General features: G+C 39.5%; 1 protein-coding gene across 6 annotated transcripts in view; it reads left to right on the top strand.

Moving 5' to 3' along the window:
• KMT5B (lysine methyltransferase 5B) overlaps nt 1-26,988 on the top strand; it is a 58,792-nt gene that overhangs the window by 19,737 nt on the left and 12,067 nt on the right. For 4 of the 6 annotated variants that reach the window (XM_027090677.1, XM_027090678.1, XM_027090680.1 and 1 more), the window contains 8 exons: nt 3,727-3,962; nt 10,660-10,807; nt 14,418-14,486; nt 18,821-18,986; nt 19,354-19,463; nt 21,352-21,518; nt 21,794-21,813; nt 21,895-22,031. In XM_027090677.1, coding sequence (XP_026946478.1) covers nt 3,803-3,962; nt 10,660-10,807; nt 14,418-14,486; nt 18,821-18,986; nt 19,354-19,463; nt 21,352-21,518; nt 21,794-21,813; nt 21,895-22,031 — 977 coding nt within the window. In that variant the 5' untranslated portion in view covers nt 3,727-3,802. Of the gene's footprint in view, nt 1-1,416; nt 1,566-3,726; nt 3,963-10,659; nt 10,808-14,417; nt 14,487-18,820; nt 18,987-19,353; nt 19,464-21,351; nt 21,519-21,793; nt 21,814-21,894; nt 22,032-26,988 lie in introns of all 6 variants that reach the window. The other 2 variants (XM_027090679.1, XM_027090681.1) reach the window with 2 other exon arrangements.

Below are 26,988 nucleotides of genomic sequence, written 5' to 3'. Positions count from 1 at the left end.
TTTTATATTGGGAAATCAGATCAGAGAAAGATTTGTAGCTGTTAGGCCATTTAAGGAGTCGCCAGTACTCCTTTCTTGAGAATTGTTTTTCTGCCGATTTTGGAATAAATTTGAGGTAATTTTAACTTCTAGGTATAGTCAGTGGCCAGTTAGCTCGGATACGTCCACCAAGCCACGACCATGGTAGTGTCTCCATGTGAGCCAGCTGGGTTCCAAGGCAGAGAGACTGCACCCTTGCTCTGTTGGGAGGGGGGAGCTCTGGGGGAGCCACCCAGTGTCTTCAGCTCCTGTTTCTCCTACTAAAATATCCACTTATGTTAGCTTTTGAAATTCCGTCTCCACCTTTAATGTGTAAGTGTTCTTCCAGCTCATAGTCTCACGGGAATGATCATGCCAACGGCAGATCCTGCACTCATGAGGGCAGAACAAACAGTGACCTAATGATGAGTAGAGTATATGTTCGTTTTGAGCTAAAAGTTTATCAATAGCCCCCAATTTCTGATAGCTTTACGAGAACTGCTTTTACAAAATATTCATTGTGAGCTTAAGTCTTTTGCCTTAATGATAGCTGTTGTTATCTGGACGAGTGGAGAGTATTGGTGCCTCTGCTAGGATACATCCAGACATAACATACAGTGTGTTCATACTAGTGAAATTCAGCCGTGTCTTGTGATTGACAGTGCTTGTTATGCTATGGTACCTTAAGTTCAAACAAAATAATATCAGTTGACTGCAATATAAATGAGACCCAGGATTAGGAATTTGCTCCATTTTGGATCATTAACCCACATTGAATAGATATGATGTGTAAGAGTGGATCTCAGTCTGCGTTCCACACTGTGTTCTAGTACACAGTAGCTGGAGTATACTTCTAAAATGATTTATTGGTGAACTTTTCCAAATTCTTGGTAAAACTTAGGTTGATAGGTATAATTTCCTCAAATTAAAAATTTTTATTCCATACTTCTTAAAATTTTGGTATTTGCTCTTTGCCCTAACAGACGAACAAATGAATGAATAAGTAACTTAGAACAATAGTTCTGACACTGGAAAACTAGTGTCAGAATCACCTGGAGGGCTTATTAAAACACAGATTGCTGGGCCTCTTCCCAGGTTTTCCACTTTTTATCTCTGAGTAGGAAGCTTGGTTGCGACTTAAGGATTCTCTGGAGAGGTGACTTGCTCTTTCTTTTGTCTCTTAATTCTGTCTAAAGCCACATTGCTCTTTTCTGTTCCGTATAGTTACATTTTATGTGTTAATCATTGAGGAGTATTAGGGCTCCACAGAGTCTTAAAAACACATTCTTCCATCATTATCTGTAAGTTGCATGTTATATGTGGGCGTTCTTGAGATGAATTTCCTAAAGGACCCAAAGCGCTTTACCACCTTCTTGTTCTTTTTCTCTGGAGGTGCAGAGTCGAGGGTGAACCAGAAAGCATGATGGCAGGTAGTAGGGAGGTTGATGGCGGTGATGGCTGATTCCTGCCATGTCTTGCCTGTACCAGAGCTGCTCCAGCCGCCTGTGACAGCACAAGCATCTTGAGGAAGAAGAGAATTTGAAGAGGTCAGGTTATAATTTATAGTTTAAAAAAAGTGCAAAAGTGGCAGCTCCTTTGAGGTGGTTTAGACCACAAACTAGTTTATTTATTCTTTCGTAAGTTGAGTGCCTTTGATCTACTTTGTGCTGTACTAGAGAAAAGAAAAATAAGTTCCTGACCTCAGGAGCTCTCAGTCCATTAAGGAGGCAGACAGGCCTTCACTATATGGTGACATAAGGGCTTTTTTTTGGCTGTGTTGGATCTTCGTTGCTATACGTGGGCTTTCTCTAGTTGCAGCGAGCGGGGGCTACTCTTCGTTGCGGTGCACAGGCTTCTCATTGTGGTGGTTTCTCTTGTTGCAGAGCACGGGCTCTTGGCACACGGGCTTCAGTAGTTGTGGCACGCAGGCTCTAGAGCACAGGCTCAGTAGTTGTGGCACACGGGCTTAGTTGCTCCACGGCATGTGGGATCTTCCCGGACCAGGGCTCGAACCCGTGTCCCCTACATTGGCAGGTGGATTCTTAGCCACTGTGCCACCAGGGAAGTCCCTCACCCAGTTTTATAGTAGGGGTGTCCACCTGGATTTGGCAGTGAGGGTCAAGGAAGACTTCCTGGAACATGAAGGAATTAGCCAATCAAAACGACAGGTTGTCTAAGTATAAATATAAGAGATTTGATCATCAGTAGGGGGTCTTCTGTTTAATTTGATAAAGTATTAGTTGAAAAATATTTAGCTTAGAACCGATGTATCAATATTTTACTTGCCCTTTCCTATTATTTCAGTAGCAGCATTTTTCTGGGTTTAGTGAAACCTACAAGAAGAGTCAAAAGATAGGCACAATAGAAGTTGGATACTAATTGAATTTTAATAGTGAAGGAACCAAGAGAAAATTACATGTTCGAGAACAATTGTAAAAGTATCCTTAATATGGATCAGCTGTTGTTCACGTTTTTGCCTAAGCATGTTGCTCTCACCCACATTTTACCACACTGTGGATTCACACAATTCCTGTGACATGAAAGAGACTGGAGGTCAAGTAAAAATTAATATTTTGTATTTGTGTTGGGTATCATTAAAGGCATCTCCAGGTATACATTTCTGGGAGTACTTCAGAATAATTTATCATGTGTGCTTTTCTGTGTGTTTGGAAAAAGTGAGGGAAAATGAGCTCTGTCTGGTGTGGTGAGATGAGAGGCCCTTGGGCAGCAACGCCTGGTTCTCCTCTGGCTACGGCTGCAGGCTGATTGTGTGGCATTGGGCGTGCTGCCTCAGCTCCATCTGCAAATTGAAAGAGTTATGCTAGAATCTTAGAGTTCCTTTAGCTCTCAAGTTCTCTTTTTACACTTTCTTATCCTAGAGCCTTTTTAGTCTGACTTACACTAAAGCATAATTCCGTAATGAGGTGATGTCATGGACATCCTTTCTCATTCCATTACCAACAAATGTAATCTATTATACCTTCACTTCCGAAGGTCCTTATAAATTACAAACATTTCTCACTATCCAAGACATTTTGTGCCCAAATTCAGCTAATTAAAATTCAGATAGTGAGGGATACCACTATATTAGCAAATACAATAATCTCAATTTTTGTTGCCATCGTAAAGGAATGCTAAGGCAGGTATTTCATGACGGGCAATACTTTGATATTCAAATGTTGGTCCCTTAAATATCCTGAATCTTGACTTCAAACTAACAGCAACAAAAGGATGTTACAAAGCTGTTGTGGAAAAAGCTTAACTGAGATGCCTTTTCTTCAGCTCCTCAGAAGAGAAGAGAGAACTTCCTTGTTTCCTCACAGAGTTAATAGAATGTTACCAAAACGTGTAATTTGAGCAGGTTGTTGAGCTATATACCTAGGTATCAGGGTAATAAGAAGCAAAGATGATTCTTACTGGCAACTGAAAGAGATAAATATTTATTGAGCACTTACTGGTTACCCGTCGCTCTTCAAAGCACAAGCAATGAGCAAGGCAGAACGAGTCCCTCCTCATTCTGGGGGCACCGTAGACCTCAGCGTGACGCGGGATGGAGGGGGAGCCAACGTAGTCTGTGAAGAGTGGAAACATTAATTGCTAAGTTACTTTGAATACTCTGAAAATGTCTCAGGGGTCTGTGTAGCATATGGTCTTTTATGTATTTACCTCCCCATTTTGTTTTGTTTTTTCATGTTTTGTTTCTGTTAGGAGAGAACATTGAAATTATTCTCTAAGCTATTTGAAGAGAGTGACTAAATGCACCTGGGTCAGGCTGTCTGTGGGTATGAAGTGGTTGGGAGAATCCAAGAACATGGTGTTGAATGGCAGGAGAAATGGAGGCAAGTTGTCTAATGACCATCAGCAGAATCAATCAAAATTACAGCACACGGGAAAGGACACCGTGAAGGCTGGCAAGAACGCAGCCGAGAGGAGGTCCAGCAGATGTATGTACATACTTCAACTGTCACTCTTTTGATTGTGATATGGGGCAGTAATTCTTTCCACTTTGTAATGTGTATTCTGTTCTCTGTTGTTTTCAAAACAATTTTTTTATGTTCTCACAGTTAACAGTATAGTTTTTTTACTCTTTCAAAGTTATATCAACTTTTATTCTCATCAAACATTGTATACAACTCAAGTTTAATTCTTAATATAATGTTTTTATATGCATAACTTTATATTTTGTAGAATTTATAACTGAATGGTTATTTGTTCTATTAAAAATATTAAAGTACTGCTATTAAATTTCTTTTAAGTTCAAACTGTGTTTTTTTATATTTGATGTAAGTTTAAGTATGTATTTTTTTAAAAACTTACAGAGTAATATGAATGATAAAGTCAACCCTAATTTACATGATAAGTGGAAGTTAGGGCAGCTTTTCAAATTGTCACCATTTCTTCTATTTATATAGGGTGAACAGTTTATCCTAACAGAGAAGAAGTATTGATAATGAGTTGCTTTTTTACCTCTATATCTCTTGGTGGTAATGAGGCTACTTACTGAGAGTTCAAGAAAGTGTAGATTTGATACTGTTTCATAGTTCTTTTAAGAGTAGTAAAATGCCCCAGGATAAGTGTAAAGCTAAGTAGGCAGCTATATAAATATTGTCCAAAATTAGATGGCCATGTTAAGGACAACTTTTTCTCCCTTCCTTCCTTCCTTCCTTCCTTCCTTTCTTCCTTTCTTTGTCTGCACCATGCGGCTTACAGGATCTTAGTTCCCCGACCAGGGATTGAACCCGCTCCCTTGGCGGTGAGAGCGCAGAGTCCTAACCACTGGACCGCCAGGGAAGTCCCAGACAACTTTTTATATTTCTTCTTTTCCTAAGGTTAATTTAGCCACAACTAAATAGCCTTAGCTTGTGTTGGAATTGGCCTACTTCCGGTAGATTTGGATTGATTAGCCTGTCATTTGCTACAGTTTCAGATAGAGTGTACCAGTTCTGATCTCATTTCCTTCCTACCTTTTATGGGTCTATGCTATTCACTGGGCCCAGGCTGCCCTTAACTTTTCCATATCAGATCAGGTCACTGCTTCTGTTTAAAAAAACCAAAAAACAAAAAAACCAAATAAACTAGACGATATCCCTGCTTGGGATAGGGGTAAGGAGAGAGCCCAAGACTGATGGGTTTGCCTCTACCTGGACACCTCCTCACCCCCTTAGCATGTGGTGGGAACCTGAAGGAACTGAGAAATGTAGTGATTATGGCAGTGGTATTGGCTCTGGTCAGTAAATTAGGCATCTCTTAAATCTTTTTTTTTTTTTTCCCCAAATTGCTGTTGGCCTCCTTTTTGGGCATCAGTGCAAAAAGGTCTTAATTAGTTTGGTTGTTGGAAGTACATAAGAATTTAGAAAATGACCATTACATGAGCTACACTTCGCCAAGTGTAGACAGATTTGGAGGGATGGGTTGGAAAAACCCAGAGAGTGTGAAGATGAACAGCATCACATTGAATATTATCGGGCACAAATGGTGCAAAAATAGAGCCAATGATGAAGAGAAACAAAGCATTGCGTCACCTTAGATAAACTGCAACGACTTCACCTAACATCAGAGCCACAGAATACATGAAGCAAAAATTCACAAAATTGAAGGGAGAAATAGATAATTCAACAATAATTTGGAGACTTCAGTTCCCCACTTCCAATAATGGATAGAACAGCTAAGCAGAAAATCAAGAAGGAAAGAAGACTCAAATAGTCCTATACCAACTCTTCCTAACAGACATCTATAGAACACTCCACCCAACAGCAGCAGAATACACATTCTTTTCAAGAGCCATGAAACATTATTCAGAATGGACCATAGACTAGGCCATACTTTAAGCCCCTCAATCAATGTAAAAGGATTGAAATCATACAATATATGTTCTGACCACAATGGAGTAAAATTAGAAATGAATAACAGAAATTTGGGAAACACAAATATGTGGAAATTAACTCACTCCTTGAATAACCAGTGGGTTAAAGACAAAATCAAAAGGGAAATGAGAAAATACGTTGAGATGATTGAAAATGAAGACACAACATACCAAAAACTTATGGGATGCAGCTAAAGCAATGCCTAGAGGGAAATTATAGTTGTGAACACTTGTATTAAAAAAGAAGAAAGATCTCAATCAATAACCTTTCACCTTAAAACACCAGAAAGAGAGAGAGAGCAAACTAAACCCAAAGTAAGCAGAAGGAAGGAAATAACAGAGTAGAAATTAACAAAATAGAGAATAGAAAGAGAATAGAGAAAATCAGCAAAGCTTAAAAGTTGGTTCTTTGAAAAGATCAACAAGAATTGGCAAACCCTTAAGCAAGACTGATTAGGAAAGAAAGACTCAAGAATCAACATGGAAAGAGGAGACATTACTAGACTGCCTTAGAAAAATAAAAAGGATTGTAACAGAATACTATGAACAACTGTATACCAAGAAGTTAAGTAACTTAGATTAAGTGAACAAATTTCTAGAAAGTAATAAATTACTGAAACCGATTTAATCTTATTTATACAAAATCTGAATAAACCTATAGCAAGTAAAAAAGATTGAATTAGTAATTTTAAAAACAAAGCAAAAAAACCACTACCTACAAAGAAAAGGCCAATATTATCCTGCTACCAAAACCAAAGACATCATAAGAGAAGAAGACCTATAGACCAATATTTCTAATAAGTATAGATGCAAAAATCCTCAATAAAATACTAGCCAACCAAATCCAGCAACAGATGAAAAGAATTCTATAGCATGCCCAAGTGGGATTTATCCCAGGAATGCAAGTTTGGTTTAATATCTGAGAATCAATTGATGTAATACCATATGAATACAATCAAGGACAAAAACCATACTGTCATCCCAATAGATGCAGAAAAAGCACTTGACAAAATCCAACACCCTTTCAGGATAAAAACAGCAAACTAGGAACAGAAGGGAATTCTTCAACCTGGTAAAGCTTAATGTCATATTTAATGGTGAATGGTTTCCCCTAAGATCAGGAACAAGACAGAACTATATTTGTTCTCACCACTTCTATTCAGCATTGTACTAGAAGTTCTGATTACAACCATTAGGTGAGAAAATGAACTTAGAGGCATCCAAATTGGAAAAGAAGAAGTAAAACAATATTTGCAGGTGACATGATTGTGTATATAGAAAATCCTAAGGAATCCACTAAAATATTAGAATAAATGAGTTCAGTAAGGTTGGAGGATACAAGTATACAAAAATCAATTGTATTTCTATGCACTTTCAGTAAACAATCCAAAAATGAAATTAACAATTTCGTTTACAGGGCATCAAAAAGAAAACATATTTAGCAATAAATTTAACAATAAAGTATAAAACTTAAACTCTGAAAATGATAAAACATTGTTGAAAGAAATTAAAAGAAGATCTAAACAAATGGAAAGGGCTTCCCTGGTGGCACAGTGGTTAAGAATCTGTCTGCCAATGCAGGGGACATGGGTTCGAGCCCTGGTCTGGGAAGATCGCACATGCTGCGGAGCAACTGAGCCCTTGTGCCACAACTACTGAGCCTGCGCTCCAGAGCCCGTGAGCCACAACTGCTGAAGCCCACGCGCCTAGAGCCTGTGCTCCGCGACAAGAGAAGCCACCGCAATGAGAAGCCCACGCACCGCAACGAAGAGTAGCACCCGCTGCCGCAGCTAGAGAAAGCCCTCGTGCAGTAACGGAGACCCAACACAGCCAAAAATAAATAAAAAATACATAAATGGAAAGAAAAATAAATAAATGGAAAGACACCCCATGTTCATTGATTAGACGACTTAATATTGTTAAGACGGTAATACTCCCCAAATGACCTGCCTATTGAATGTAGTCCCTATCAAAATCTCAACTGGCTTCTTTGCAGAAATTGACAGGCTGATCCTAAAATTCTTATGGAAATTCAGGGGATCCAGAATAGCTAAAACAGTCTTGAAAAAGAACAATGTGGAAGGTTCATACTTCTCGGTTCCAAAGCTTACTACAAAGCTGCAGTAATCAAGACAGTCTTATACTAGCATGTGGGTAGATATATATTCATGGAATAGAATTGAGAATCCAGAAAGAACCCTCATGTTTGTAGTCAACTGATTTTTGACAAAAGTGCCAATAAAATTGTGGAAAGAATAGTCTTTTCAACAGTTGGGGTTGGCAAAACTGTATATCCACATGCAAAAGAATGAAGTTGGATCCGACCTCACACTGTATGTAAAAAACTCAAAATGAAAAAAAAAAAAAAAAAACAACTCAAAATGGGGCTTCCCTGGTGGCGCAGTGGTTGGGAGTCTGCCTGCCGATGCAGGGGACACGGGTTCGTGCCCCGGTCCGGGAAGATCCCACATGCCACAGCGCGGCTGGGCTCATGAGTCACGGCCGCTGAGCCTGCGCGTCTGGAGCCTGTGCTCCACAATGGGAGAGACCACAACAGTGAGAGGCCCGCGTACCACAAAAAAAACCCCTCAAAATGGATCAAAGACCTAAATTAAAAGTTTAAATTATAAAACCCCCCAGAAGAAAACATACGCATAAATTTTTTCATAACTTTGGATTAGGCAGTGGTTTCTTGGATATGACGCTAAAAGCACAGGGAACAAAAGAAGAAAAAAAAAAGTACATGAAATTTACCAAAGTTGCAAACTTTAAGCGTTACCATCAAGAACGTGGAAAGACAGCTTACAGAACAGGAGAAAATATTTTCAAATCACATATCTGATAAAGGACTAGTATCCAGAATAAAGAACTCTTACAAGTCAATAATAAAAGACAAACTCCAGGGCTTCCCTGGTGGCACAGTGGTTGAGAGTCCGCCTGCCGATGCAGGGGACACGAGTTCGTGCCCCGGTCCGGGAAGATCCCACATGCCGCGGAGCGGCTGGGCCCGTGAGCCATGGCCGCTGAGCCTGCGTGTCCGGAGCCTGTGCTCCGCAACGGGAGAGGCCACGACAGTGAGAGGCCCACGTACTGCAAAAAAAAAAAAAAAAGACAAACTCCCATTTTTAAATGTGCAAGGGATCTGAATAGACAGACATTTCTCCAGAGATAGACAAATGGCCAATACATGAAAAGATGCTCGAAATCATCAGAGAAAATCAAATCAAAACCACCACTTCACGATCACTAGAATGTCTGAAATCAAAAGGACAAGTAGTAACAAGTGTTGGTGATGATGTGGAGAATTTACATACACTATTTTTGGGAAGATAAAATGGTGCAGCCAGATGTGGTCTATCCACACAATGGAATATTATTTGGCCATAATCAGGAATGAAGTACTGCTGCATGGTACAACATGGATGAACCTTGAAAACATGCTAATTGAAAGAAGCCAGTCACAAAAAAACACATATGATTCCATCTATATGAAATTTTCAGACCAGGCAAATCCCTAGAAACAGTAGATTAGTGGTTGCCAGGGTCTGTGGGGGAGGGAGAAATGGACAATAACTTCCAGTAGGTATGAGGTTTCTTTTGGGGGGATGAACATGTGCCAGAATTGATTGTGGTGATGGTTACACAATTCTGTGAATATACTTAAAACCATTGAATTGTACACTTTAAATGGGTGAACTGTATGGTATGTGAATTAAGTGTTAATAAAGCTGGTATAGAAAATATAACAACTTTGATAGTTTTATACATACCTACGTGCAAATAATTTGATTCAAAATCATATACTGACCCTTTGGCAGGGACTTAGACATGTAAGTGTTTGTTTATTTATTGGAACAGTGGGTGAAAAGGTTAGACGTCTCACTTTGTCACTCATTCTTCCACCTCTTAATTTTGAGAGGCTTAAAGTTATACTGCTGCTATCCTCTGTAACTGCATGTGCTGACTCCATGAAGACCCTCAGTGACGTATACATCAAATGTGAATCAGCACTGATGAAACTTCGTCCATACAAATTTGGCCTTGCTTTCCTCTCTTTACATTGTTTTTCTTCCACAGTTAAACCCAGTTACTTCAGTTATCTTTTTCAGTCACTTCCCTATTTTTATCCATTCCTTCAAAATCTGGTTCAAACAGGTGTTAGAAATAGGCCTGTCAGACTCTCTCTACTTCTCTCCCCTCTTCTCCTACCTGGCTGTGTAATCACAGGCAAGTTTCTTAACCTCTGGGCCTGAGTTGCCAGCAAAGTGGGGATGATAATCACACGTCTGCCCACAAGCAGGAAGTGGAAGGTAACGCCTGGAGGCTCTGTTTTGGTTCCTGAGATTTAGCCTTCTGGCGCTTACTGCAGACGGTATCTCGTGTTCCTCTTGTTTCCTTCTCATGCCAGCCCTGTCTGTAGTGGCCCTTTGTGCTGTCTTGCTACTGTGATGAACATCTGCCCATCTCCTGTGTCTCAACTCTTCCTTGGAGACGCAAGTAAGGCATCTGAGCCAGAGTCTCACAACTGTCCAGACCCCGTTCTTGGGAAACCTGATAATATTATCTAACAGAAATGCTCTCAATAACTAGGTTAATTTACTGCATTTAGTTTTCTGTTTTTGCAAAGGGTACTCAATTCTTAATTAGTAAAACTGATAGAAATAAGCAATTTCAATTCTTAATTACTAACTGGAATGGGCAGTGAAGCTAAAGGTTTTTAAGGTAGATTTCAGTAGTACTCAGTGCGAGTTAATTTTTCTTCTTTTTTCTTCTCACAGGTAATGGTAATTCAGGATTCGAAGGACAGAGTCGATATGTACCATCTTCTGGAATGTCTGCCAAGGAACTCTGTGAAAATGATGACTTAGCAACCAGTTTGGTTCTTGATCCCTATTTAGGTTTTCAAACACACAAAATGAATACTAGGTAATTTTGTCTTTATCCTGAGTGGAACAGATGATATTGTTGAACTTAAGAAAATAGATGGCTAATTTTACTCTCAGTCAAAATTTAAAATGACATTAAAGGAAAGGTTTTGCTGCAGGAGGATTTTCCATGTGTGAGTCAAGAAAAGCAACATAAGCTTCCATGAGTTGTCAGTTTTAATTCCGTGTTCTTGCTTTATCTCGGGATACTTCTATTAAAATACAGAGTTGGAGGGGCATCTCCATATTCTGTTTTAAATGTTGATGAGAATTACCTGAAAGAAATATATGCATCCTGTAAAACCTTGAAAATGTGTATGATTTTTTTCTACCTAAATTAGGTTGCATCAGTTTTTTTCATGATTTTATTACAAACTTTTATTCTTTCAAATACTTTCCACTGTATATAGGGAATTTTACCATTATGTTTTTTTTTAACATCTTTATTGGAGTATAATTGCTTTACAATGGTGTGTTAGTTTCTGCTTTATAACAAAATGAATCAGCTATACATATACATATGTTCCCATATCTCTTCCCTCTTGCATCTCCCTCCCTCCCACCCTCCCTATCCCATTTTTGCCATTATGTTTTATCTTTGAGACTCAGCTAGTCATTATAAGTTAGAGTGAATATTTTTAAAGACGTGGTTATATTCAGTATACAGGTAAGAAAATAGATGTGTAACCACTTTATTGAGTATCAAATGCCATCTATATAAAATACTGCCTAGCTCTTGAAATCTGTGACCCTTTAAATTTCTTTATTCTAATTCTCTTAAACATCATCTCGCTCCCAAAAAGGCCTTTAGGTAATTTCATAATTGACTGCCGCCAAGCACTAAATCAGAACCTTACAACTTTGTGTTGCCTCTTAACTTCCATGGCAAAGGCTTTCGAGTGATAGAAAAGCCTAACATCAGGGGTTTAGAATGTGGAACAAGTTCTGGACCACTGTTCACTCTTACCGTAGCTGCAGCGCCAGTGACTGCCCTAGAGGTGCTTGATCACCAGGGGGGTGGTCACCAGTAATTAATTGGGGGCAGGTGATTAGAGGAAAATCGTGTGTCCGTTTTTTCCTATTTTAATTCTGTCCCTTGCTAGAATTAAAACAAGATAATTCATTTATCAATTATAGTCTAAATCCCAAAAGAAGTAATTCAGGTTAAAACGTGCCTTTGGTATTTTCATGTAATTTCCTGTCATCATATATCTTTACTTACTAAAACGAAGTGAAAGTTGGAATGGACTTGAGAGATTATTTAAATAGTTCCCTGCTGTCAGAGGGACACATACTTAAATTTTCTACATAGGCAAATGGATGGCTGTTCTCTGGAAAATCAGCAGAATTGGATGCCGTAGTGTCCAACTAAAAATCTAGTTTGCATTATTTTAAGCCCACATCCCCTATTTCCCAGTGAACCCAAGAGACCAGGGCTCATTCTCCTACTATTAGGGTCCTAATAGTATTTAACTCACCTGTTAGCCTTTTTTTCTCCGAGGTAAGAAATGTGATTCACTGTTTCACACAACAGTCTAGTGGCATTCAGAATATTACACAAAGGCCCATAATTATGGCCTGGAGTCATCATTGAAACAGATTCTGTTCGTTATGCCTTGTATACTGAAACATGGAAGCAAATAAACCATTTTTAAAAGTTTTCCATCAAAATTACAACAAAAGTTGTAGTGGCTTGGGAAAGAACTCCATGTATTCAGAAGCCCCCACGCTTTGACTATTCCAGAGGATGAAGAGTTACCTGTTACTGGGTTCTGTGACAGTAAATAACTCATGTTTTCTAAAAAGTCCTCCTTGACAACTGCTTCTTTTAATTAGTTTACGCATGAGTCACTTGGGGAATCTTGTTAAGATGCAGATTCTGATTCAATAAGTGTGAGGTGGGGCCTGAGAGTCTCCATTTCTAACATGCTCCCAATTACAGTTGGGAAGCAAGGTCTTAAACCGTCTAGCCTACTGAGCTTTGTCCCGATGTGATAAATGGATAGAAAGTTCCTTATCAGTCGTTTTCTAGGGCTCACTTTAAAACATGTAATCCTAAAATGTCAAGTTTAGGTTTACCACACAGATATTGTTAAAACTTAAGACCTTACCATATCCAGGAACCTCTAAATTCATATTTTCCAGTGCAACATTTAATCCTACTCAGACACTTCCTAAAATAGCCGTTCATGGTGTAGATAATGCTACTGCTCCCTGGTTAGACTACGTTGGCTTTGTAAGTGTCGGCACTTAGGCCAGTGCGGTTGAGCAGTTGATGTTGCTGTGTCAAAGCAAGGTGTGCTCTCCGCCTTTCAGCAGAGGCATTCATTCCAGAGGTATTTTAACAGACTCTCATAAGCTGACATTTGGGGAATATACAGAATTTTTATTAATGAAGCTTGTTAATCTTAATGAAAGGTATATACATTTTCATTTAATCTTAGTGGATTTATTTGAAAATTATCACTTATAGTTCTTTATCTTCTGAGCAAGAATTTACCAGAATGTCACTTACCCCATTTTCAAAGATATTTTATAGACAATAAGGAAAATCTATAGTGCTTTATTTGAATAACCATAAATGTTTCTTAAATTATTAGCTTTTTGTGGACTTCTCTTTCTTTGGGGTGCAAAAGAAGTGACTGGAGGACGTGATTGGAGCTTTGGGTTTTAATTCTCCAAACTGTCCGTCTGTTACTTATATAAGTGGTCTCTTTGTTCTCATATTTATACATCTGTGATTTGAACTTAGTTTCTCTTTTTTTATGCCCTCCTCCTCTCTACTTATTTCAGTTGTACCTTCAGGAATACTGTTCAGAAACAGTAGATATTTAATTATTTGGCTATATTATGAATTGCCTGTATTTTTACTCTTAACGTATCCCTGTATTTACTAAGAAGGCAGTCAGAGTTGTGGCATGAATGCCTAGAAAAAGCATAAACAAAATATTAATTTCAATTTAGTTGACTTTTGTCAGTTATGAAACTTAAGTTCTTCCTTTTAACCAGAGAATAGAGTTGTTAGTAATACCTCTAATTTTTTTAAAAAGCTAGTGGAGAGATGAATGTAGCGAAGCAGGAATGGATGCTTTCAGTAATGCGCTCTCGTTCAGGCTGCGTGACCAGCGATTTCATGGTATCCTGAGGAGTTGGGGGACATCACATTGTAAAGAAATGGGAAGAATCCTATCAGGGCACACAGACTTCAGCCTGTGTAGTCCTTACTCATCCTTCCACTACTGTAACCATCTAATTTTTATTTTCCTTATTTATATATTTGATTATTCGTATCCACTGTTGAATATGAATTTATAAATCACTTTAAATGCCTCTTGAATATCAAGTGCTTGACTGGAAAGCATAAAGAAACTTTTCGACCTTCTAACTTAATATAATCAAGGGTAAAATGATGTTATGTGGGAAGGAAAGCGTTTTAGCTTCCTGGACTTTGTTATCATGCTAGGCCGACCCGTGGCTTCATAAAGTTCTTGAATATCACAGCGTTTTAGGGATTTCTGCTACAACCAATATTGTAAGTCTGTTTAGAAATTACAAGTACAAATTATACAAATAGTTTTTTATTGTTGTTGTTTGTTTTTGCATTTATATAGCGCCTTTCCTTCGAGGAGCTCAAGGCATTTTTCAAAATCTGACAGTTTTTCTCACAACAACCCTGTGAGGTAGGTAGAGAGCATTACAAACAGTAATAAGATACAAACTAACCTGTTTCAGCCTTTATAAATGTTCTTTTATGTTAAGTAATTGGAGGTGTCAGCATAAACACGATTTTTAGAACATTTTGCAAACCTTTTAAAATAGTTTGGTCTTAGTAATAGCTGTATTTAAAAAACCACTTGTACTCCATAACAGGGTAATTTTAAGAGAAATCATCCAAAAATCAGGAGTCACTCCATGGGATTAGCTGAGCACTGATTGCAGGACTCAGCCAGGTATGTTTCTGGTTGCTGTTTATTTTCAGGTCAAGAAGGAATGAAGAGCTGTGGTCCTAGCATGACTCCTCCACTCGGCATCTACGAACTCAGTTCGCAGTTAATCTTTCTTCAAGGGGGAAATGTGTTCACGATGTTGACTCATGGTTTTATTTTATATCTTAAATATTTGAGCATTTTTCTCTCTCTTCCTCCCTCCTTCCCTTGCTCCCTTTTTTCTGTCCCCCCTCCTCTTTCCCCTCCCTCCAGTAGCTCTTGGTTGTACATGCTAATGGAAGGGCACGGTAGTGCAGCTAATACAAATCTGCAACTTTTCTTCATTGCCACAGTGGTCTCTTGGGTTTGGAAACAGAAAAACCAAATAGCAAGAAAACCTGGGAAGTCAGTCTCTGGAAAGAGTGGGGAACAGGTGTGTGGGAGTGTGAATTCATATGTTTTTTTCTGCCCCTTTTAGTAGTAAACAATTGTAAATGACATATTTTTAAATTTCTTATACCAGCCATTGATCAGAGAGGTGTGGAAAGAGGAAAATAAATGTCTGGTTTATTTAAAGTTGCAAATGTTAAATATTAAGAGGGAAGAGGGGCGCGTTGATGTGGAAATGCCGAATACCCGTTTCTCTTGCCTCCCCTGCCACCCCGGCCCACCCCAGCCCACCCACCCCCAAATAGTCGGTTTGTTTCCACCCCTTTCATGGTGCTGTCAGGGTACCAGTCAGCGCTGTCTCTGGCCGAGCTCAGTGCTGGCTCGCAGCGGTGAATACAAGTCAGACCCTGTTCTCATGACAGAACGACACAAGAGGGCTCTCGTGGTTCAGATAAGAGCGGGGCCGAGAAAGGCCTGGGTAACAGTCCCAGTCCTTCCAGCAGTTAGCCCTCATTGGGCCTTATTTTCCTCATTTATGGAACAAGAGATAATTTTTAGATAATCTAAATTTTCTCCTAGCTTTAGAAGTCATGGCGTAAGAATAGCTTTGTGCAATTCGTACGGGAGATTTAGAGTGATTGTGGTTAAGGAGAGGACAGAGCGTGTTTTTCTATCCAGTAATAGAAAATTAATTTTTTCTAAGGTCCTCAGTGCCTTTTGCTCTGGCCCTAATAGTTGTAACAATCTTATGTTATTAAATAATTTTTATTTCCCCGCAGTTTTTGTTACAATGGGATTTGACTGGAACTGTCAGCCAGGTGATTTTGATGTTCTTCTATAGGGTTATCGAAAACAACTGTCTCTTCCCCTTCCCATCTGCACCCAGAACCATTTTCTTCCTCCTTTGCCTCACTATCATTTCACGCCTATAGCAGCCAACTGTGACAGTAAGTTTTGACAGTAAATTACATTTTAAGTAAAGTAGAGGTTCTTGCTTAGTGGGCAACAAGGGACAGTTTTGGGGGTTTGTGTTTGAGGCAGTAGAAGGCAGGAAAGCAGAAATAAAAGTCACAGGATATGTGGAAGGCAGAATATTATTAACTCAGGAGTTGATTATTTTGTGTTGGTTTTAGCATATAAATTGTTTGGCATCATGAACAAAGAGTAAACAAAAGGATAGCTGAAAGGTATTTGTAGACAGGGAGGAAGTTTCAGGGAGCGGAGAGCACATGTAAAACCTGTCAGGAATAGCCAGTGTCCATTCCAGGTCTGTAACTTACTTTCTGCCATGTTCTTAAGATCTTCAGGTGAACTTAGTCCTGACTCTTGCTCTCTAATGTGTCGAGCCATGCATTTACTTTACAATTGGCACCGTTGGTCAGTCCCACGTTGAACATGTAAAGATTGCTTGGCTCCTGTCGTTTGCAGCCCCGTCCATCACTTAACATCATGGATTATTCATCGTATTTGCTCAAAGTGAACTACTGCTTTTCTGTTTACTGCGTAAAACTCTGGTTATCTGTTTCCCATCACTTTGTATTGCCTGGAGTGGTGTGCCTTAGCTAACAGCTGCTTGGTGGTCTTATCTGTCCTTCATTTGCAAATAACCCCGTGGTGTAGGGTTGCAGCCAGAAGGATTTAGACTGGGTTTCTTAGAGAAACCCAATCTTGACGAAATCACTTAATGATGGCTGCAAGTAAGTAGTTTAATATTATAACTGTATGGAAGTTTGGATACTTTCACAGTTCTGCAAATCTTTATGTTAGTGGTTCTCTGATACCATAGTCTGACAGCCTAATTAAAGACATTTGGAATTGTCTAAAGGACTTCCACTTGTCTGTCTGTGCGGGCTGGTGTGCTAACTGATTGAAACGGGAAATAAAACAGGGCATTGTCCATTTCCTCATATGATGTCTCTAGAACTCCTTCAGATTGTTCTACTTAGTAGTTTTAAGAGCTTACTGAAACTGGAGTCTGCAGCTAGTAAGTTCCTAGAGGTGTCAGCATGCTCTCACAGCTGAAGGCCTCTAGAGATCCTGCCTAGTAAATTGTGTTACTGTCCTGCTCCTCATGTCTCCCCTCTTCCTCGTTTTAGAACTCTCCTTTACTGTTACTCGCCAGCTGACTCCCTCAGCTCCTGTCATCTCTGAATCAAGCCTTAAGATCCTCTGCTTAGAATTTCTCTCACTTTGTTTTCCTTCTTTTGATTTTCCTTCCTGCCTATAGTAATATTCTGCTTTTTCTTTAGAAATCTAAATTCACCACTTTCCTCATTGCCCATATCAAAGTCAACTCCAAACCACCCTCTTCCCAAACAAACCTCACACCTTAGTTATAATTTCCATACTTCAAAGTGCTGCAGCAGTGTTGTTTGTACCACATGAACATGCACTTGCATATTGATGCCTTGCTTATCTGTTTGATGCATGCATATGGCTTTCGGTCCCAGCAAAATTTTACCTTCGAGAACAGTAGCCATGTCTTCTAGCTTACATTTTCCACCATAGCACATGTGTACACAGCACCTAATAAATAAGCCTTGGTGAAATATTGTGGCTTAAAATCTTGCTGAAATGTGATGAATACATTTGTGATAGCTTATTTGGAAAACAAAATACTGCTTGAATGCTTCCTTCGCTGGAGTCTATGCTAGCTGTTATCTCAGTTTAGAATTCTCAGGTGTCTGCGATGTGCAGTTTTAGATGCTAGAGCAAGATTCATAGTTCAAATAGTTTTTCTCCTGAGACACTAATATTTTTTTCTTAATGTGTTTTATTTGAAGAACAGTCTGTAATTCCTTGTTTTGTTGGATGTTAATTTTAAAAAAACCTAACCTTATTTTGGAAAGTAGACCAAATGAAATCGACATGAGAAGAAATTTTGGAATTAAGATCCAAGTACCTTTAATCATATTACATGTTTTATTGAGAACATAGCTTTAAAATGAGTACAACTTAAGTTTTACTTGGGCCATGATTGTATCATGTGTTAATATGTGCATAGCCATGTGATATTCTGTAGTCATTATAGCTGATTTTACATGGAAGCCTTCTAAAATTCTACCCCAACAGTTTTTCCTTCCATCACCACCACAACAGTATCACCGCTAGAGTTGTACTTTTGCACACTTTTTGTTCTCTGAACGCAGTTATCAAAGATTAATTTGACATGGATGTTGGAACATCAAGGTGTGTTTCAAGACCTGTTGGGATGCTTAGTTTGGGGTTTTTCTAACTATGTACATAGAGGATGTTTTTGTTTATGGCATGATTTTGTTTGCTTCATCCTTCTTCTGAAGCTTATTGCCTTGCACTCTTCTGGCTTGATTCTGCATGTTTTAAAAAATTCTTGTCATTCTAACTCAATTAGATGAGCTCTATTCTAGATCTATTGTTTTGTACCTCCCAAAGTAGATGACTAGTTATAAAAGCCTGAATCAGACAGCTTTCATTTGAATCACCTGGTCACCTCTCAGTTAATGAGCTAACTGAAATAAAAATATTAAAGTATAGTTTGAAGAAAGAGAAATTATATCTCCTGGTGATCAATATTACTTTAGTAATAATCATCCAGATTACTTATTATGACTCTTCTGCTAGGTCTGGCTGTTTTTAGGTTACTTTTTTCTCAAGATCTCTTAAGCAGTGGCCCAAGGATGATGGAAGATAACTGAAGTTATTGTTCTGATTTCTTTCAGATTTCGGCCTATTAAAGGAAGACAAGAAGAACTAAAGGAAGTAATTGAACGTTTCAAGAAAGATGAGCACTTGGAGAAAGCCTTCAAATGTCTGACCTCAGGAGAGTGGGCGCGGCACTATTTTCTCAACAAGAGCAAAATGCAGGAGAGATTGTTCAAGGAGCACGTGAGCTCATTAACCAAATTAGTACTGTTTATCTGTTTGCATGAGCCTAAATTGTAGGGAACACTGAAATTTTAAATCAGATTTTCATAGAACTAATCAATATGAAGACCTAATAACACATCAGATAACTTGTGTGACTCTCCATAGAGAAAACTCTGTCATCCAGAAGGGAAACTTACTGTGAGCTTTTAGAGTAACATAGCCAAGTTACCAGGTACACAAGTATGGGACATTTTAAAATAACAAAATTTGTTACTTAATCTTAAATTTTTTCATTGTTGGTGGTGGTTTGCTTTTATAATTCTGAGGAAGTCTAGCAAGATAAATAATGTAAAGTAGGTATCACTTTTTTTTTTTTCCGTTTTAGGTATTTATTTACTTGCGAATGTTTGCAACCGACAGTGGATTTGAAATATTGCCTTGTAATAGATATTCATCGGAACAAAATGGAGCCAAAATTGTTGCAACAAAAGAGTGGTAACTATTATACTAGTATAAACCCGTAAAGTAATTTTGTTTACAGTTCTCTCTTAAATTACTGTTCATGTGCTAAGAAAGTTGTAGGAAGGAATAAGGCCAGAGCTTACCCTAAAGGAGCCAATGCAGTGCCAGTGCCTCAGGCCAGTGACTGGGGTCGGGACAGTGAAATTAGAAGTCTGAGTTGGGGACTTCCCTGGAGGTCCAGTGGTTAAGACTTCGCCTTCCAATGCAGGGGTGCGTGTTCGATCCCTGGTTTGGGGGCTAAGATCCCACCTGCCTCAGGGCCAAAAAACCAAACATAAAACAGAAGCAGTATTGCAACAAATTCAATAAAGACTTAAAAAAATTTTTTTTATTAAAAAAAACAAGAAGAAGAACTCTGAGTTGAACCAGATCTCCCTCTAAGCCAGAATGCTTTGTGTTTTCCTTTCATTGAGTCTGGATGCCTGCTCAAGGACTACTGAGAGGTTAGGGACGCTGGGGTTGAATAACCTGGCATCCGGAGTCAGTTTTTTACTGGCCTATAAGAAAGGTTACATAGGAATTTTGTGCGTAGAAGCTTCCTAGCACAATGCCTGCTTCAAAATATATATATGTGTGCCAGCTTAAATAAAAGTAGTAAAGTTGAGCCCAGCTAGGAGGGATAAAAGCCATACGTGAAAGAGAGAATATGTAATTATATCTTTCCTCTAATGCCTATTCCCTGCCTTATCTCCCAGAAGAAATATGTAACCCCTCTCTTACACCACCCCCAGTATTTTTTTTTTTTTTTTTTTTTGCGGTACGCGGGCCTCTCACTGTTGTGGCCTCTCCCGTTACAGAGCACAGGCTCCGGATGTATAGGCTCAGCGGCCATGGCTCACAGGCCCAGCCGCTCCGCGGCATGTGGGATCTTCCCGGACTGGGGCACGAACCCGTGTCCCCTGCATCGGCAGGCGGACTCTCAACCACTGCACCACCAGGGAAGCCCACCCCCAGTATTTTTTATAGCAAAAATTTTCGGGTCAGGTACCTGAAATTGGAATGGGAAAGAGCCTTCCTCCTGGGCTTCTTGCATGGGTGTGTGTATGTGAGTGAGTGTATCTGTTTGCTGTGGGACGGAATCCAGCCTGCTCATCGGCTCCCATGGCTCCGTGTTGCACATGGCTGTGGAGGTTTGAGGTCTTGGGTTCTAGAGCTGCACCATCCAGTACCATGGCCACCAGCCATGGGTGGCTGTTGAAACCTTGAAATGTGGCTAGTCTGAATTGAGAAGTGCTACAAATTGTGATATACATGTGAGATTTTATATTAAGTTGTAAATATTTTTCATTAATATTTCATACTGATTACCTGCTGAAATAGTATTTGGGTTATATTGGGTTAAAATATGTTACTGAAAGTACGTTCACCTGTTTTTCCTTCCTTAATGTGGCTGCTAGAACACTGACGAGTGCCTGTTGGCTTGCATGACATTTGCTGTTGCTGCTCTGCAGGGCGGCGTCCCAGTTCTGGGCTCTTCCGACCCTCCTGCTGCTTGTCTCTGTCTCCTTCTCCAGTGTCAGCAAGTTGAATGCAGTGCGGCGGGTCTTTGAGTCCTTTCTGCCTGCAAAGCACTATGCTGGGTCCGGTAGGGGATTCGGAGGTGTAGGTAGCACGATTCCTAGTGGACTTTCTAGTCTCTGGTAGGGATAAGGCAGCTAGCTGCACAAGTAACTGTTCACAAGGCTGTGGGGCTTCCAGGGAAAAGGAGATGACATCCAGGTGGGGATCCAAGTGAATCAGCTAAAACATGCACAGCTAAGTCTTCTCGATTCCTGGTATTTGTTGGACAGGCTTATTTTATTGAAAGAAGCCTTACGATTTATAATTACTAGTAATTTTTAACATCACATATTTTAAATAGGAAACGAAATGACAAAATAGAATTACTGGTGGGTTGTATTGCCGAACTTTCAGAAATTGAGGAGAACATGCTACTTAGACATGGAGAAAACGACTTCAGTGTCATGTATTCCACAAGGAAAAACTGTGCTCAGCTCTGGCTTGGTCCTGCTGCGTTTATAAACCATGGTAAGCTCTGTTTCTAAGGTGTTAGCTCTAGTGTTGGGTAGCACTTCTAAAACTTAGAATGACCTTATCTTCCTTTAAAGGAGGGTTGGAAATAGAAATTTCTTCTTTTTGCATAAACCTATTAAAATAAATATTCCTGTAGTTTAACTTAAGACCTGAAACTTCTATCAAAAGTTGGTAAAATTATGTGGAAAGCTTATTTCAGATTTCTGTAATTGTTCGTGTTTCAGATCTTATCTACAGTTAATTGACTTTATCTTTTGGACATTTTTCAGATTGCAGACCTAACTGTAAGGTAAGCATAAAAAATATTTTATCTCAAGTATTTTGTGTTTGCTTCAGGTATGAGTTTCTTAATGAGTTGATTTTATTTCAGTTTGTGTCAACTGGTCGAGATACAGCATGTGTGAAGGCTCTAAGAGATATTGAACCTGGAGAAGAAATTTCTTGTTATTATGGAGATGGGTTTTTTGGAGAAAATAATGAGTTCTGCGAGTGTTACACTTGTGAAAGGTAAAGTATTAAGTAAGATATTCGGCTCTTGCATTCTTGTAACCACCTGATGATTATGAGCATGAACTCGTGTTATCTTCTCATCCTTTAAATGATAAGGGATAGTCTTTTATGTTCTACAGCATTGCACGCAGTACAGCATGCATAAGCAAAACCGAAGAGTACAGAACTATTTAGGGGCCCCAGCACCTGGCCCTTTAAAATGTTAAAATCATTACCAGCAGTTATCATTATGAGTTAATCAGAATGTAAATATGCTTAAAGAGAGAATGGGAAATACCTTACACACACATGCACACGCCTACGCCCACGCCCACACACACACGGTGCCAGGGTGGGGTTGCTCCGAAAATGGCCAGTGAAGTTCACCACTGCTAATCATGTAAAAACCCCGAGGTTGTCTTGGGTACTGCCAAGCTGTGTCTTCTGGAATTGTTATGTTTGGATGCACGTGCTCTTAATAATTTCTAAGTTCCGTTACTTGGTGAAGAACTTCCTTTTGGGACCCATCAAGATTCTGGAGTCCTTGTGGAAATCCCCCAAATCTGACTTAGCGGGACTCCTTGTCCACACGGCTCGTCTCCTCGTGGCGATTCTGCGTGTCTGAGCTCAGAGGCAGCTTCACGAGCTTGTCCGGGCCGGTGCTGCAGGAAGGCCCCCATGCTGGCATCGGCCACACAGGGAGCACACCTGGATTTGGTTTTTTGGTTATTGTTTTTATTTTTTTAATTGAAGTATAGTTGATTTACAAGATCATGTTAGTTTCAGGTGTACAGCGCAGCGATTCGAGTATACGTGTATATACGTAAATATTCTTCTTCAGATGAGCACACCTGGATTTGTTGAGCCCATTTTACGTGCTGTACTGGGTGCTTTACTCACCCTGACTCATTCAGTCCTCACAGCTGTCCTGGGAGAGAGCTGGTGGTGTGGCCACACTGCAGGTGCAGAAGTCCAAGTCAGCCTGACCTCAGAGCCTTTTACACATGGAAGCAAAGATAGGCGGTGGTACTACTTCTCCGCCAGCCATCCGGCCTCGGGAGAAATGCTGATTCCCCAGAGCCCACGTTTCCCTTCTTTCAGGGAAGCCAGCGGTTTCCCCTGTGTCGTGAGAGAGCAGAGGCATGGGGTCGTGGTACAACCCCAGCTGTTTCTCTCCCAGCTCTGGGATCTTTGCCACGAAGGGAGGGCAGAAAACCTATTCCTGATGCTGCTGAATTTTTGCCCCTTTTGCAGGGAGGGAGTGGGAATGCAGGGGGATAAAATTTATCTTTTTCTAAATTAAAAAAATGGTTCAAACATTGGTTAAATCTTAGACCAGTCCACAAAAAGACCCTTTAATCCATGAAGTAGTTTAATTACAGTTGAATAATGCTTTAAAACCATTTTAGAGATAACATAGCATAACAGTGATGTGCATGAGATCTGGCGTCAGACTCCCTGAGTTGGAATCCTGTGACTCTGCATTTCATTAGCTGTGTGATCTTGGGCAACTTAGCTGCTTTTGTGCCTTAATTACCCCATCTATAAAATGGGGATAACATTAGAAACTATCTCATAGGGTTGCTGTGAGGATTTAATTTATCTCACGAAAAGTATGTAAAACAGCACACAGTTAATATTCAGATGTTAGCTGTAAACTTATTTTGTGGTTTCTGGTTATTCTCCCATTAGAATGCAAGTTCCAGGAAGGCAGAGATTTTTATCTTTTTCATTTACTGCTGTACTCCCAGCGTCCAGAACAGTACCTGACATATAGTAGGTGCTTGATAAATATTTGGTGAATGAATGAATGGAGTAAGTAATACGCTAAATATGCTTTTGGAGGCGGTCCTGAAAAATGTAACCACATACACAGGATTCCAGACCACCCCTGAAACAGCTCTTTGCCTAGTTTAGAACCCCATGTGTCATCATGTCCCTCGGGCAGATTAGTTCTCTTCCAGGAGACTGTTTCTCACTGGTCAGAAGGGCTGTCCTGCCTGCTCCACGGGGTTAGTGTGAGGAATAAACAGAAACATGTGCAAATCCTTTTTAAATGGAAAGGCCTCATACGGAGCAGTAGGCTCAGCTATTGTCAGGCTATTTGGGAAGTTTGATTTAAAGGTTGGCTGGGAATATTCTTGAAATTCTCAGGAACAGCAGATTGTTTCTGCCTTTCCAGAAATTAGGCGAGAGGATGAGACCAAAGGAACTCATTCAATTATTCATCATATGGTAACTGAATAGTTAGTTACTTTATGTTAGGCCTCATGCAGGCAGGGTAAACAAGACTAGCACAGTGCCAGCTGTGAGGGCAGTGCCATGAAAGGGACACACGCACAGTGTGCTAGTTGCTGAAGGGTGAAAAGAAGGAAGGAGAGGGGACAGAGGGTTTACAGAGGTGCTGACATCGTGGGTACAGTGTCCAGGATACATTTGATGTGCGCTTCTGGGAAATAACCATCCTAACAAAATAGTAATTGTAATACTTTCATAAGTAAGTACTGCAAATTTCACTCTAGAAAATTTGAGAAATGAAATCTAGTGAGGGACCGAAGAATATGAAGGACCAAATTGTTTTAAAGCTTATATGAAAGTATGTCTGATGATAGCTAAGAAAAAATTAGATTCTAAAGTATAGTTAGGGGCAGTTGGCCTTATTAAAAATTTACTATGAAACAGTTGTGATCAAAACTTGATGACACTGGCCGATATGGACAAATAAGAGGACATGAACAGACTCCTGAAATAGAGCCGAGTGTGTATGAAGTCTTAATACCACGTATGGGGAAATGATGATTTCTTTAATAAATAATAGTGACATAATTCATTGTGCGCCTGGAAGAAAACCAAGCTCAACATCTCACACCATATACAAGATAAATTCAGATGGATTAAAATTTTTAATTTAAAAATATAATGTAAGATGATTAGGAAAAAAATTAGAACGTATACGTCTACCCTTGGGGTAGTGGAAATCTTCTGAAAGAAGTTAAGACAAGAAATGGTGAATATGAAAATTTTTGAATAGCTAAAAGCAAAAGTCAGATTAATGACAAACTGAAGGGGGAAAAAAGTACATACACGGCAGAGTTAATATCCCAAGGACAAAAAGCTCTTATAAGCTCATTAAAAAAAAAGACAGACTTCCACTAGAGAAAAGAGGTAAGGAAGGTGCTACACAGAAAATGATGGCCATAAACAAGGAAAACAATAGCTAGGTATCCGTTTTCACTATCAAATTGGCAAAATTTAGAAGCGTACTCTGTGCTGCTGGTGAGGATGTGGGGAAACAGGCACTTACGCAATGTCACTAGGGCTGTAAATTGCTATAACCTTTTGGGAAAGTAATCTGGCAATATTTGTTCAAAATAATCACACCCTTTTGTCTGGCAGTCAGTTCCATATGGAAGAATCTATCCTATGGAAGTAGGAGCATTAGTTAGTAAGGATTTGGTTTCAAAGCAGGGTAGCAGCAGCATTCATGGTGGCAAGCAAAAACCACAAACCTACAAGTGTCAGTATCGCCAGGAGTGCTTGAGCGGGCTATGGAGTGTTCAGTCTGTGTACAAGGCACAAGTCTCAAAACAGTTCAGCTTTACTTGTGCATGATGTAATAAGAAAGCTGGGGGAAAAGAAGAAAGCTGGTTGCTGAGTAAGATGTATGGTATTATCCTCTTTGGGTTTTGTTTGCTTAGGAAGAAACAACAATGTGGATAGGTGTGTAGCTCATGGCAAAGGAGCAGGAGATGAGGTGCTGGCAGGTGGTTAGCACTGGCGCCAGGGCGGGGTCGGGGGGCTCTGGGGATGGAGGCTGGCTGGGGAGCACTATTGACTTCTGCTTTATGGAGACGGAGCCTAAGATTGTCTCACCTGTTGCAGCAAACACAAGCATGTGTTACTGTCATAAGTTAAAAAGAAGTAAAGGAAGTAGAGAAACAGATGAATGGGGGAGTTTTACTTAAAAAAAATAAATTTTCAGATAATTCCACCATGATCATTTATTTTGTATTAAAGTATGGCCCATCTTTCCAGAAATATTACAGGTTATGGTAAAAAGGCACAATATCTGAACAAAATTTATTAATTCCTTAATCCACCTGAAATGAAACAGCCTTTAGGATTTACGCATTTACTTTCTGAATATACTTTATGGTGGAGTGGAGTGTAATTGTTGGCCTGCCGTGGTGAAGGTTACCTAGAGGTTTTTACAGTGATTTCTAATGCACCATTTGAAAAAAGAATTGAGGCAGTCCCACAATATGTTTGTCATTTTTACAAAAGCATTAATAAAAGTAGAATTCCAGATCCATTCTAGGAAGGCGAAGAAGGCAAGAATGCTCACCTCAGTCGCCAAACATAGTCTCTGCATTCAGACTAGCTTTGTGCTCCTCCCTAGCATTAAGAGGTTTAAGAGGGAGGGAGAGAAAATAAAATTTTTGTTCTCCCTTAGCAAAAGGTGAAATACTCAGATTCCTTGGAGGAGAAAAGTTATTTTCTCCTCATCTAAATCCTGAAGGAAATAAATCACATGGGATCTTTTGGAGGGCAGTATTGCTTCATAATGGGAAGTGCTCACAATTTTGCCTCAAGTTCAGAAGCTGTTATTATATGGCTTTTCTTTAACAAGCTAAGGCCAGTGACAGGCAAGTCAGTGAAGGCAATTTTGGCCAAAGAGATTTATCATTTTTTAAATGCAATATGTAGTGCTTAATTTTTTTAACCTCATTAATTTATATTTTATTTATTCTTTTGAGCAGAGCAAGTAGAAATTTACCTTTATAACACTGAATAAAGCACAGATTTGCAAAGCTAGGTTCATTAAGGAAGTTTAGGAGGACTTCTTATTAAGCACCCACTTCATTAGAATTTATATAAATATAAATAATTAAAGCAGGTTACAGATCATTCTTAGCCAGTGGTAAAAGCAAGTCTTTTAATGTCTTTTATTTAGTAACATTTTGTTAATTATGTT

The sequence above is a fragment of the Aethalodelphis obliquidens genome, unplaced genomic scaffold (assembly GCF_003676395.1).
Source record: "Aethalodelphis obliquidens isolate GAN/ISIS:26980383/991018 unplaced genomic scaffold, ASM367639v1 scaffold69, whole genome shotgun sequence".
Classification (NCBI taxonomy): Eukaryota; Metazoa; Chordata; class Mammalia; order Artiodactyla; family Delphinidae; genus Aethalodelphis; species Aethalodelphis obliquidens.
The sequence above is the reverse complement of the archived record's forward strand: the minus strand, read 5'-3'. Positions and strand labels throughout refer to the sequence as shown.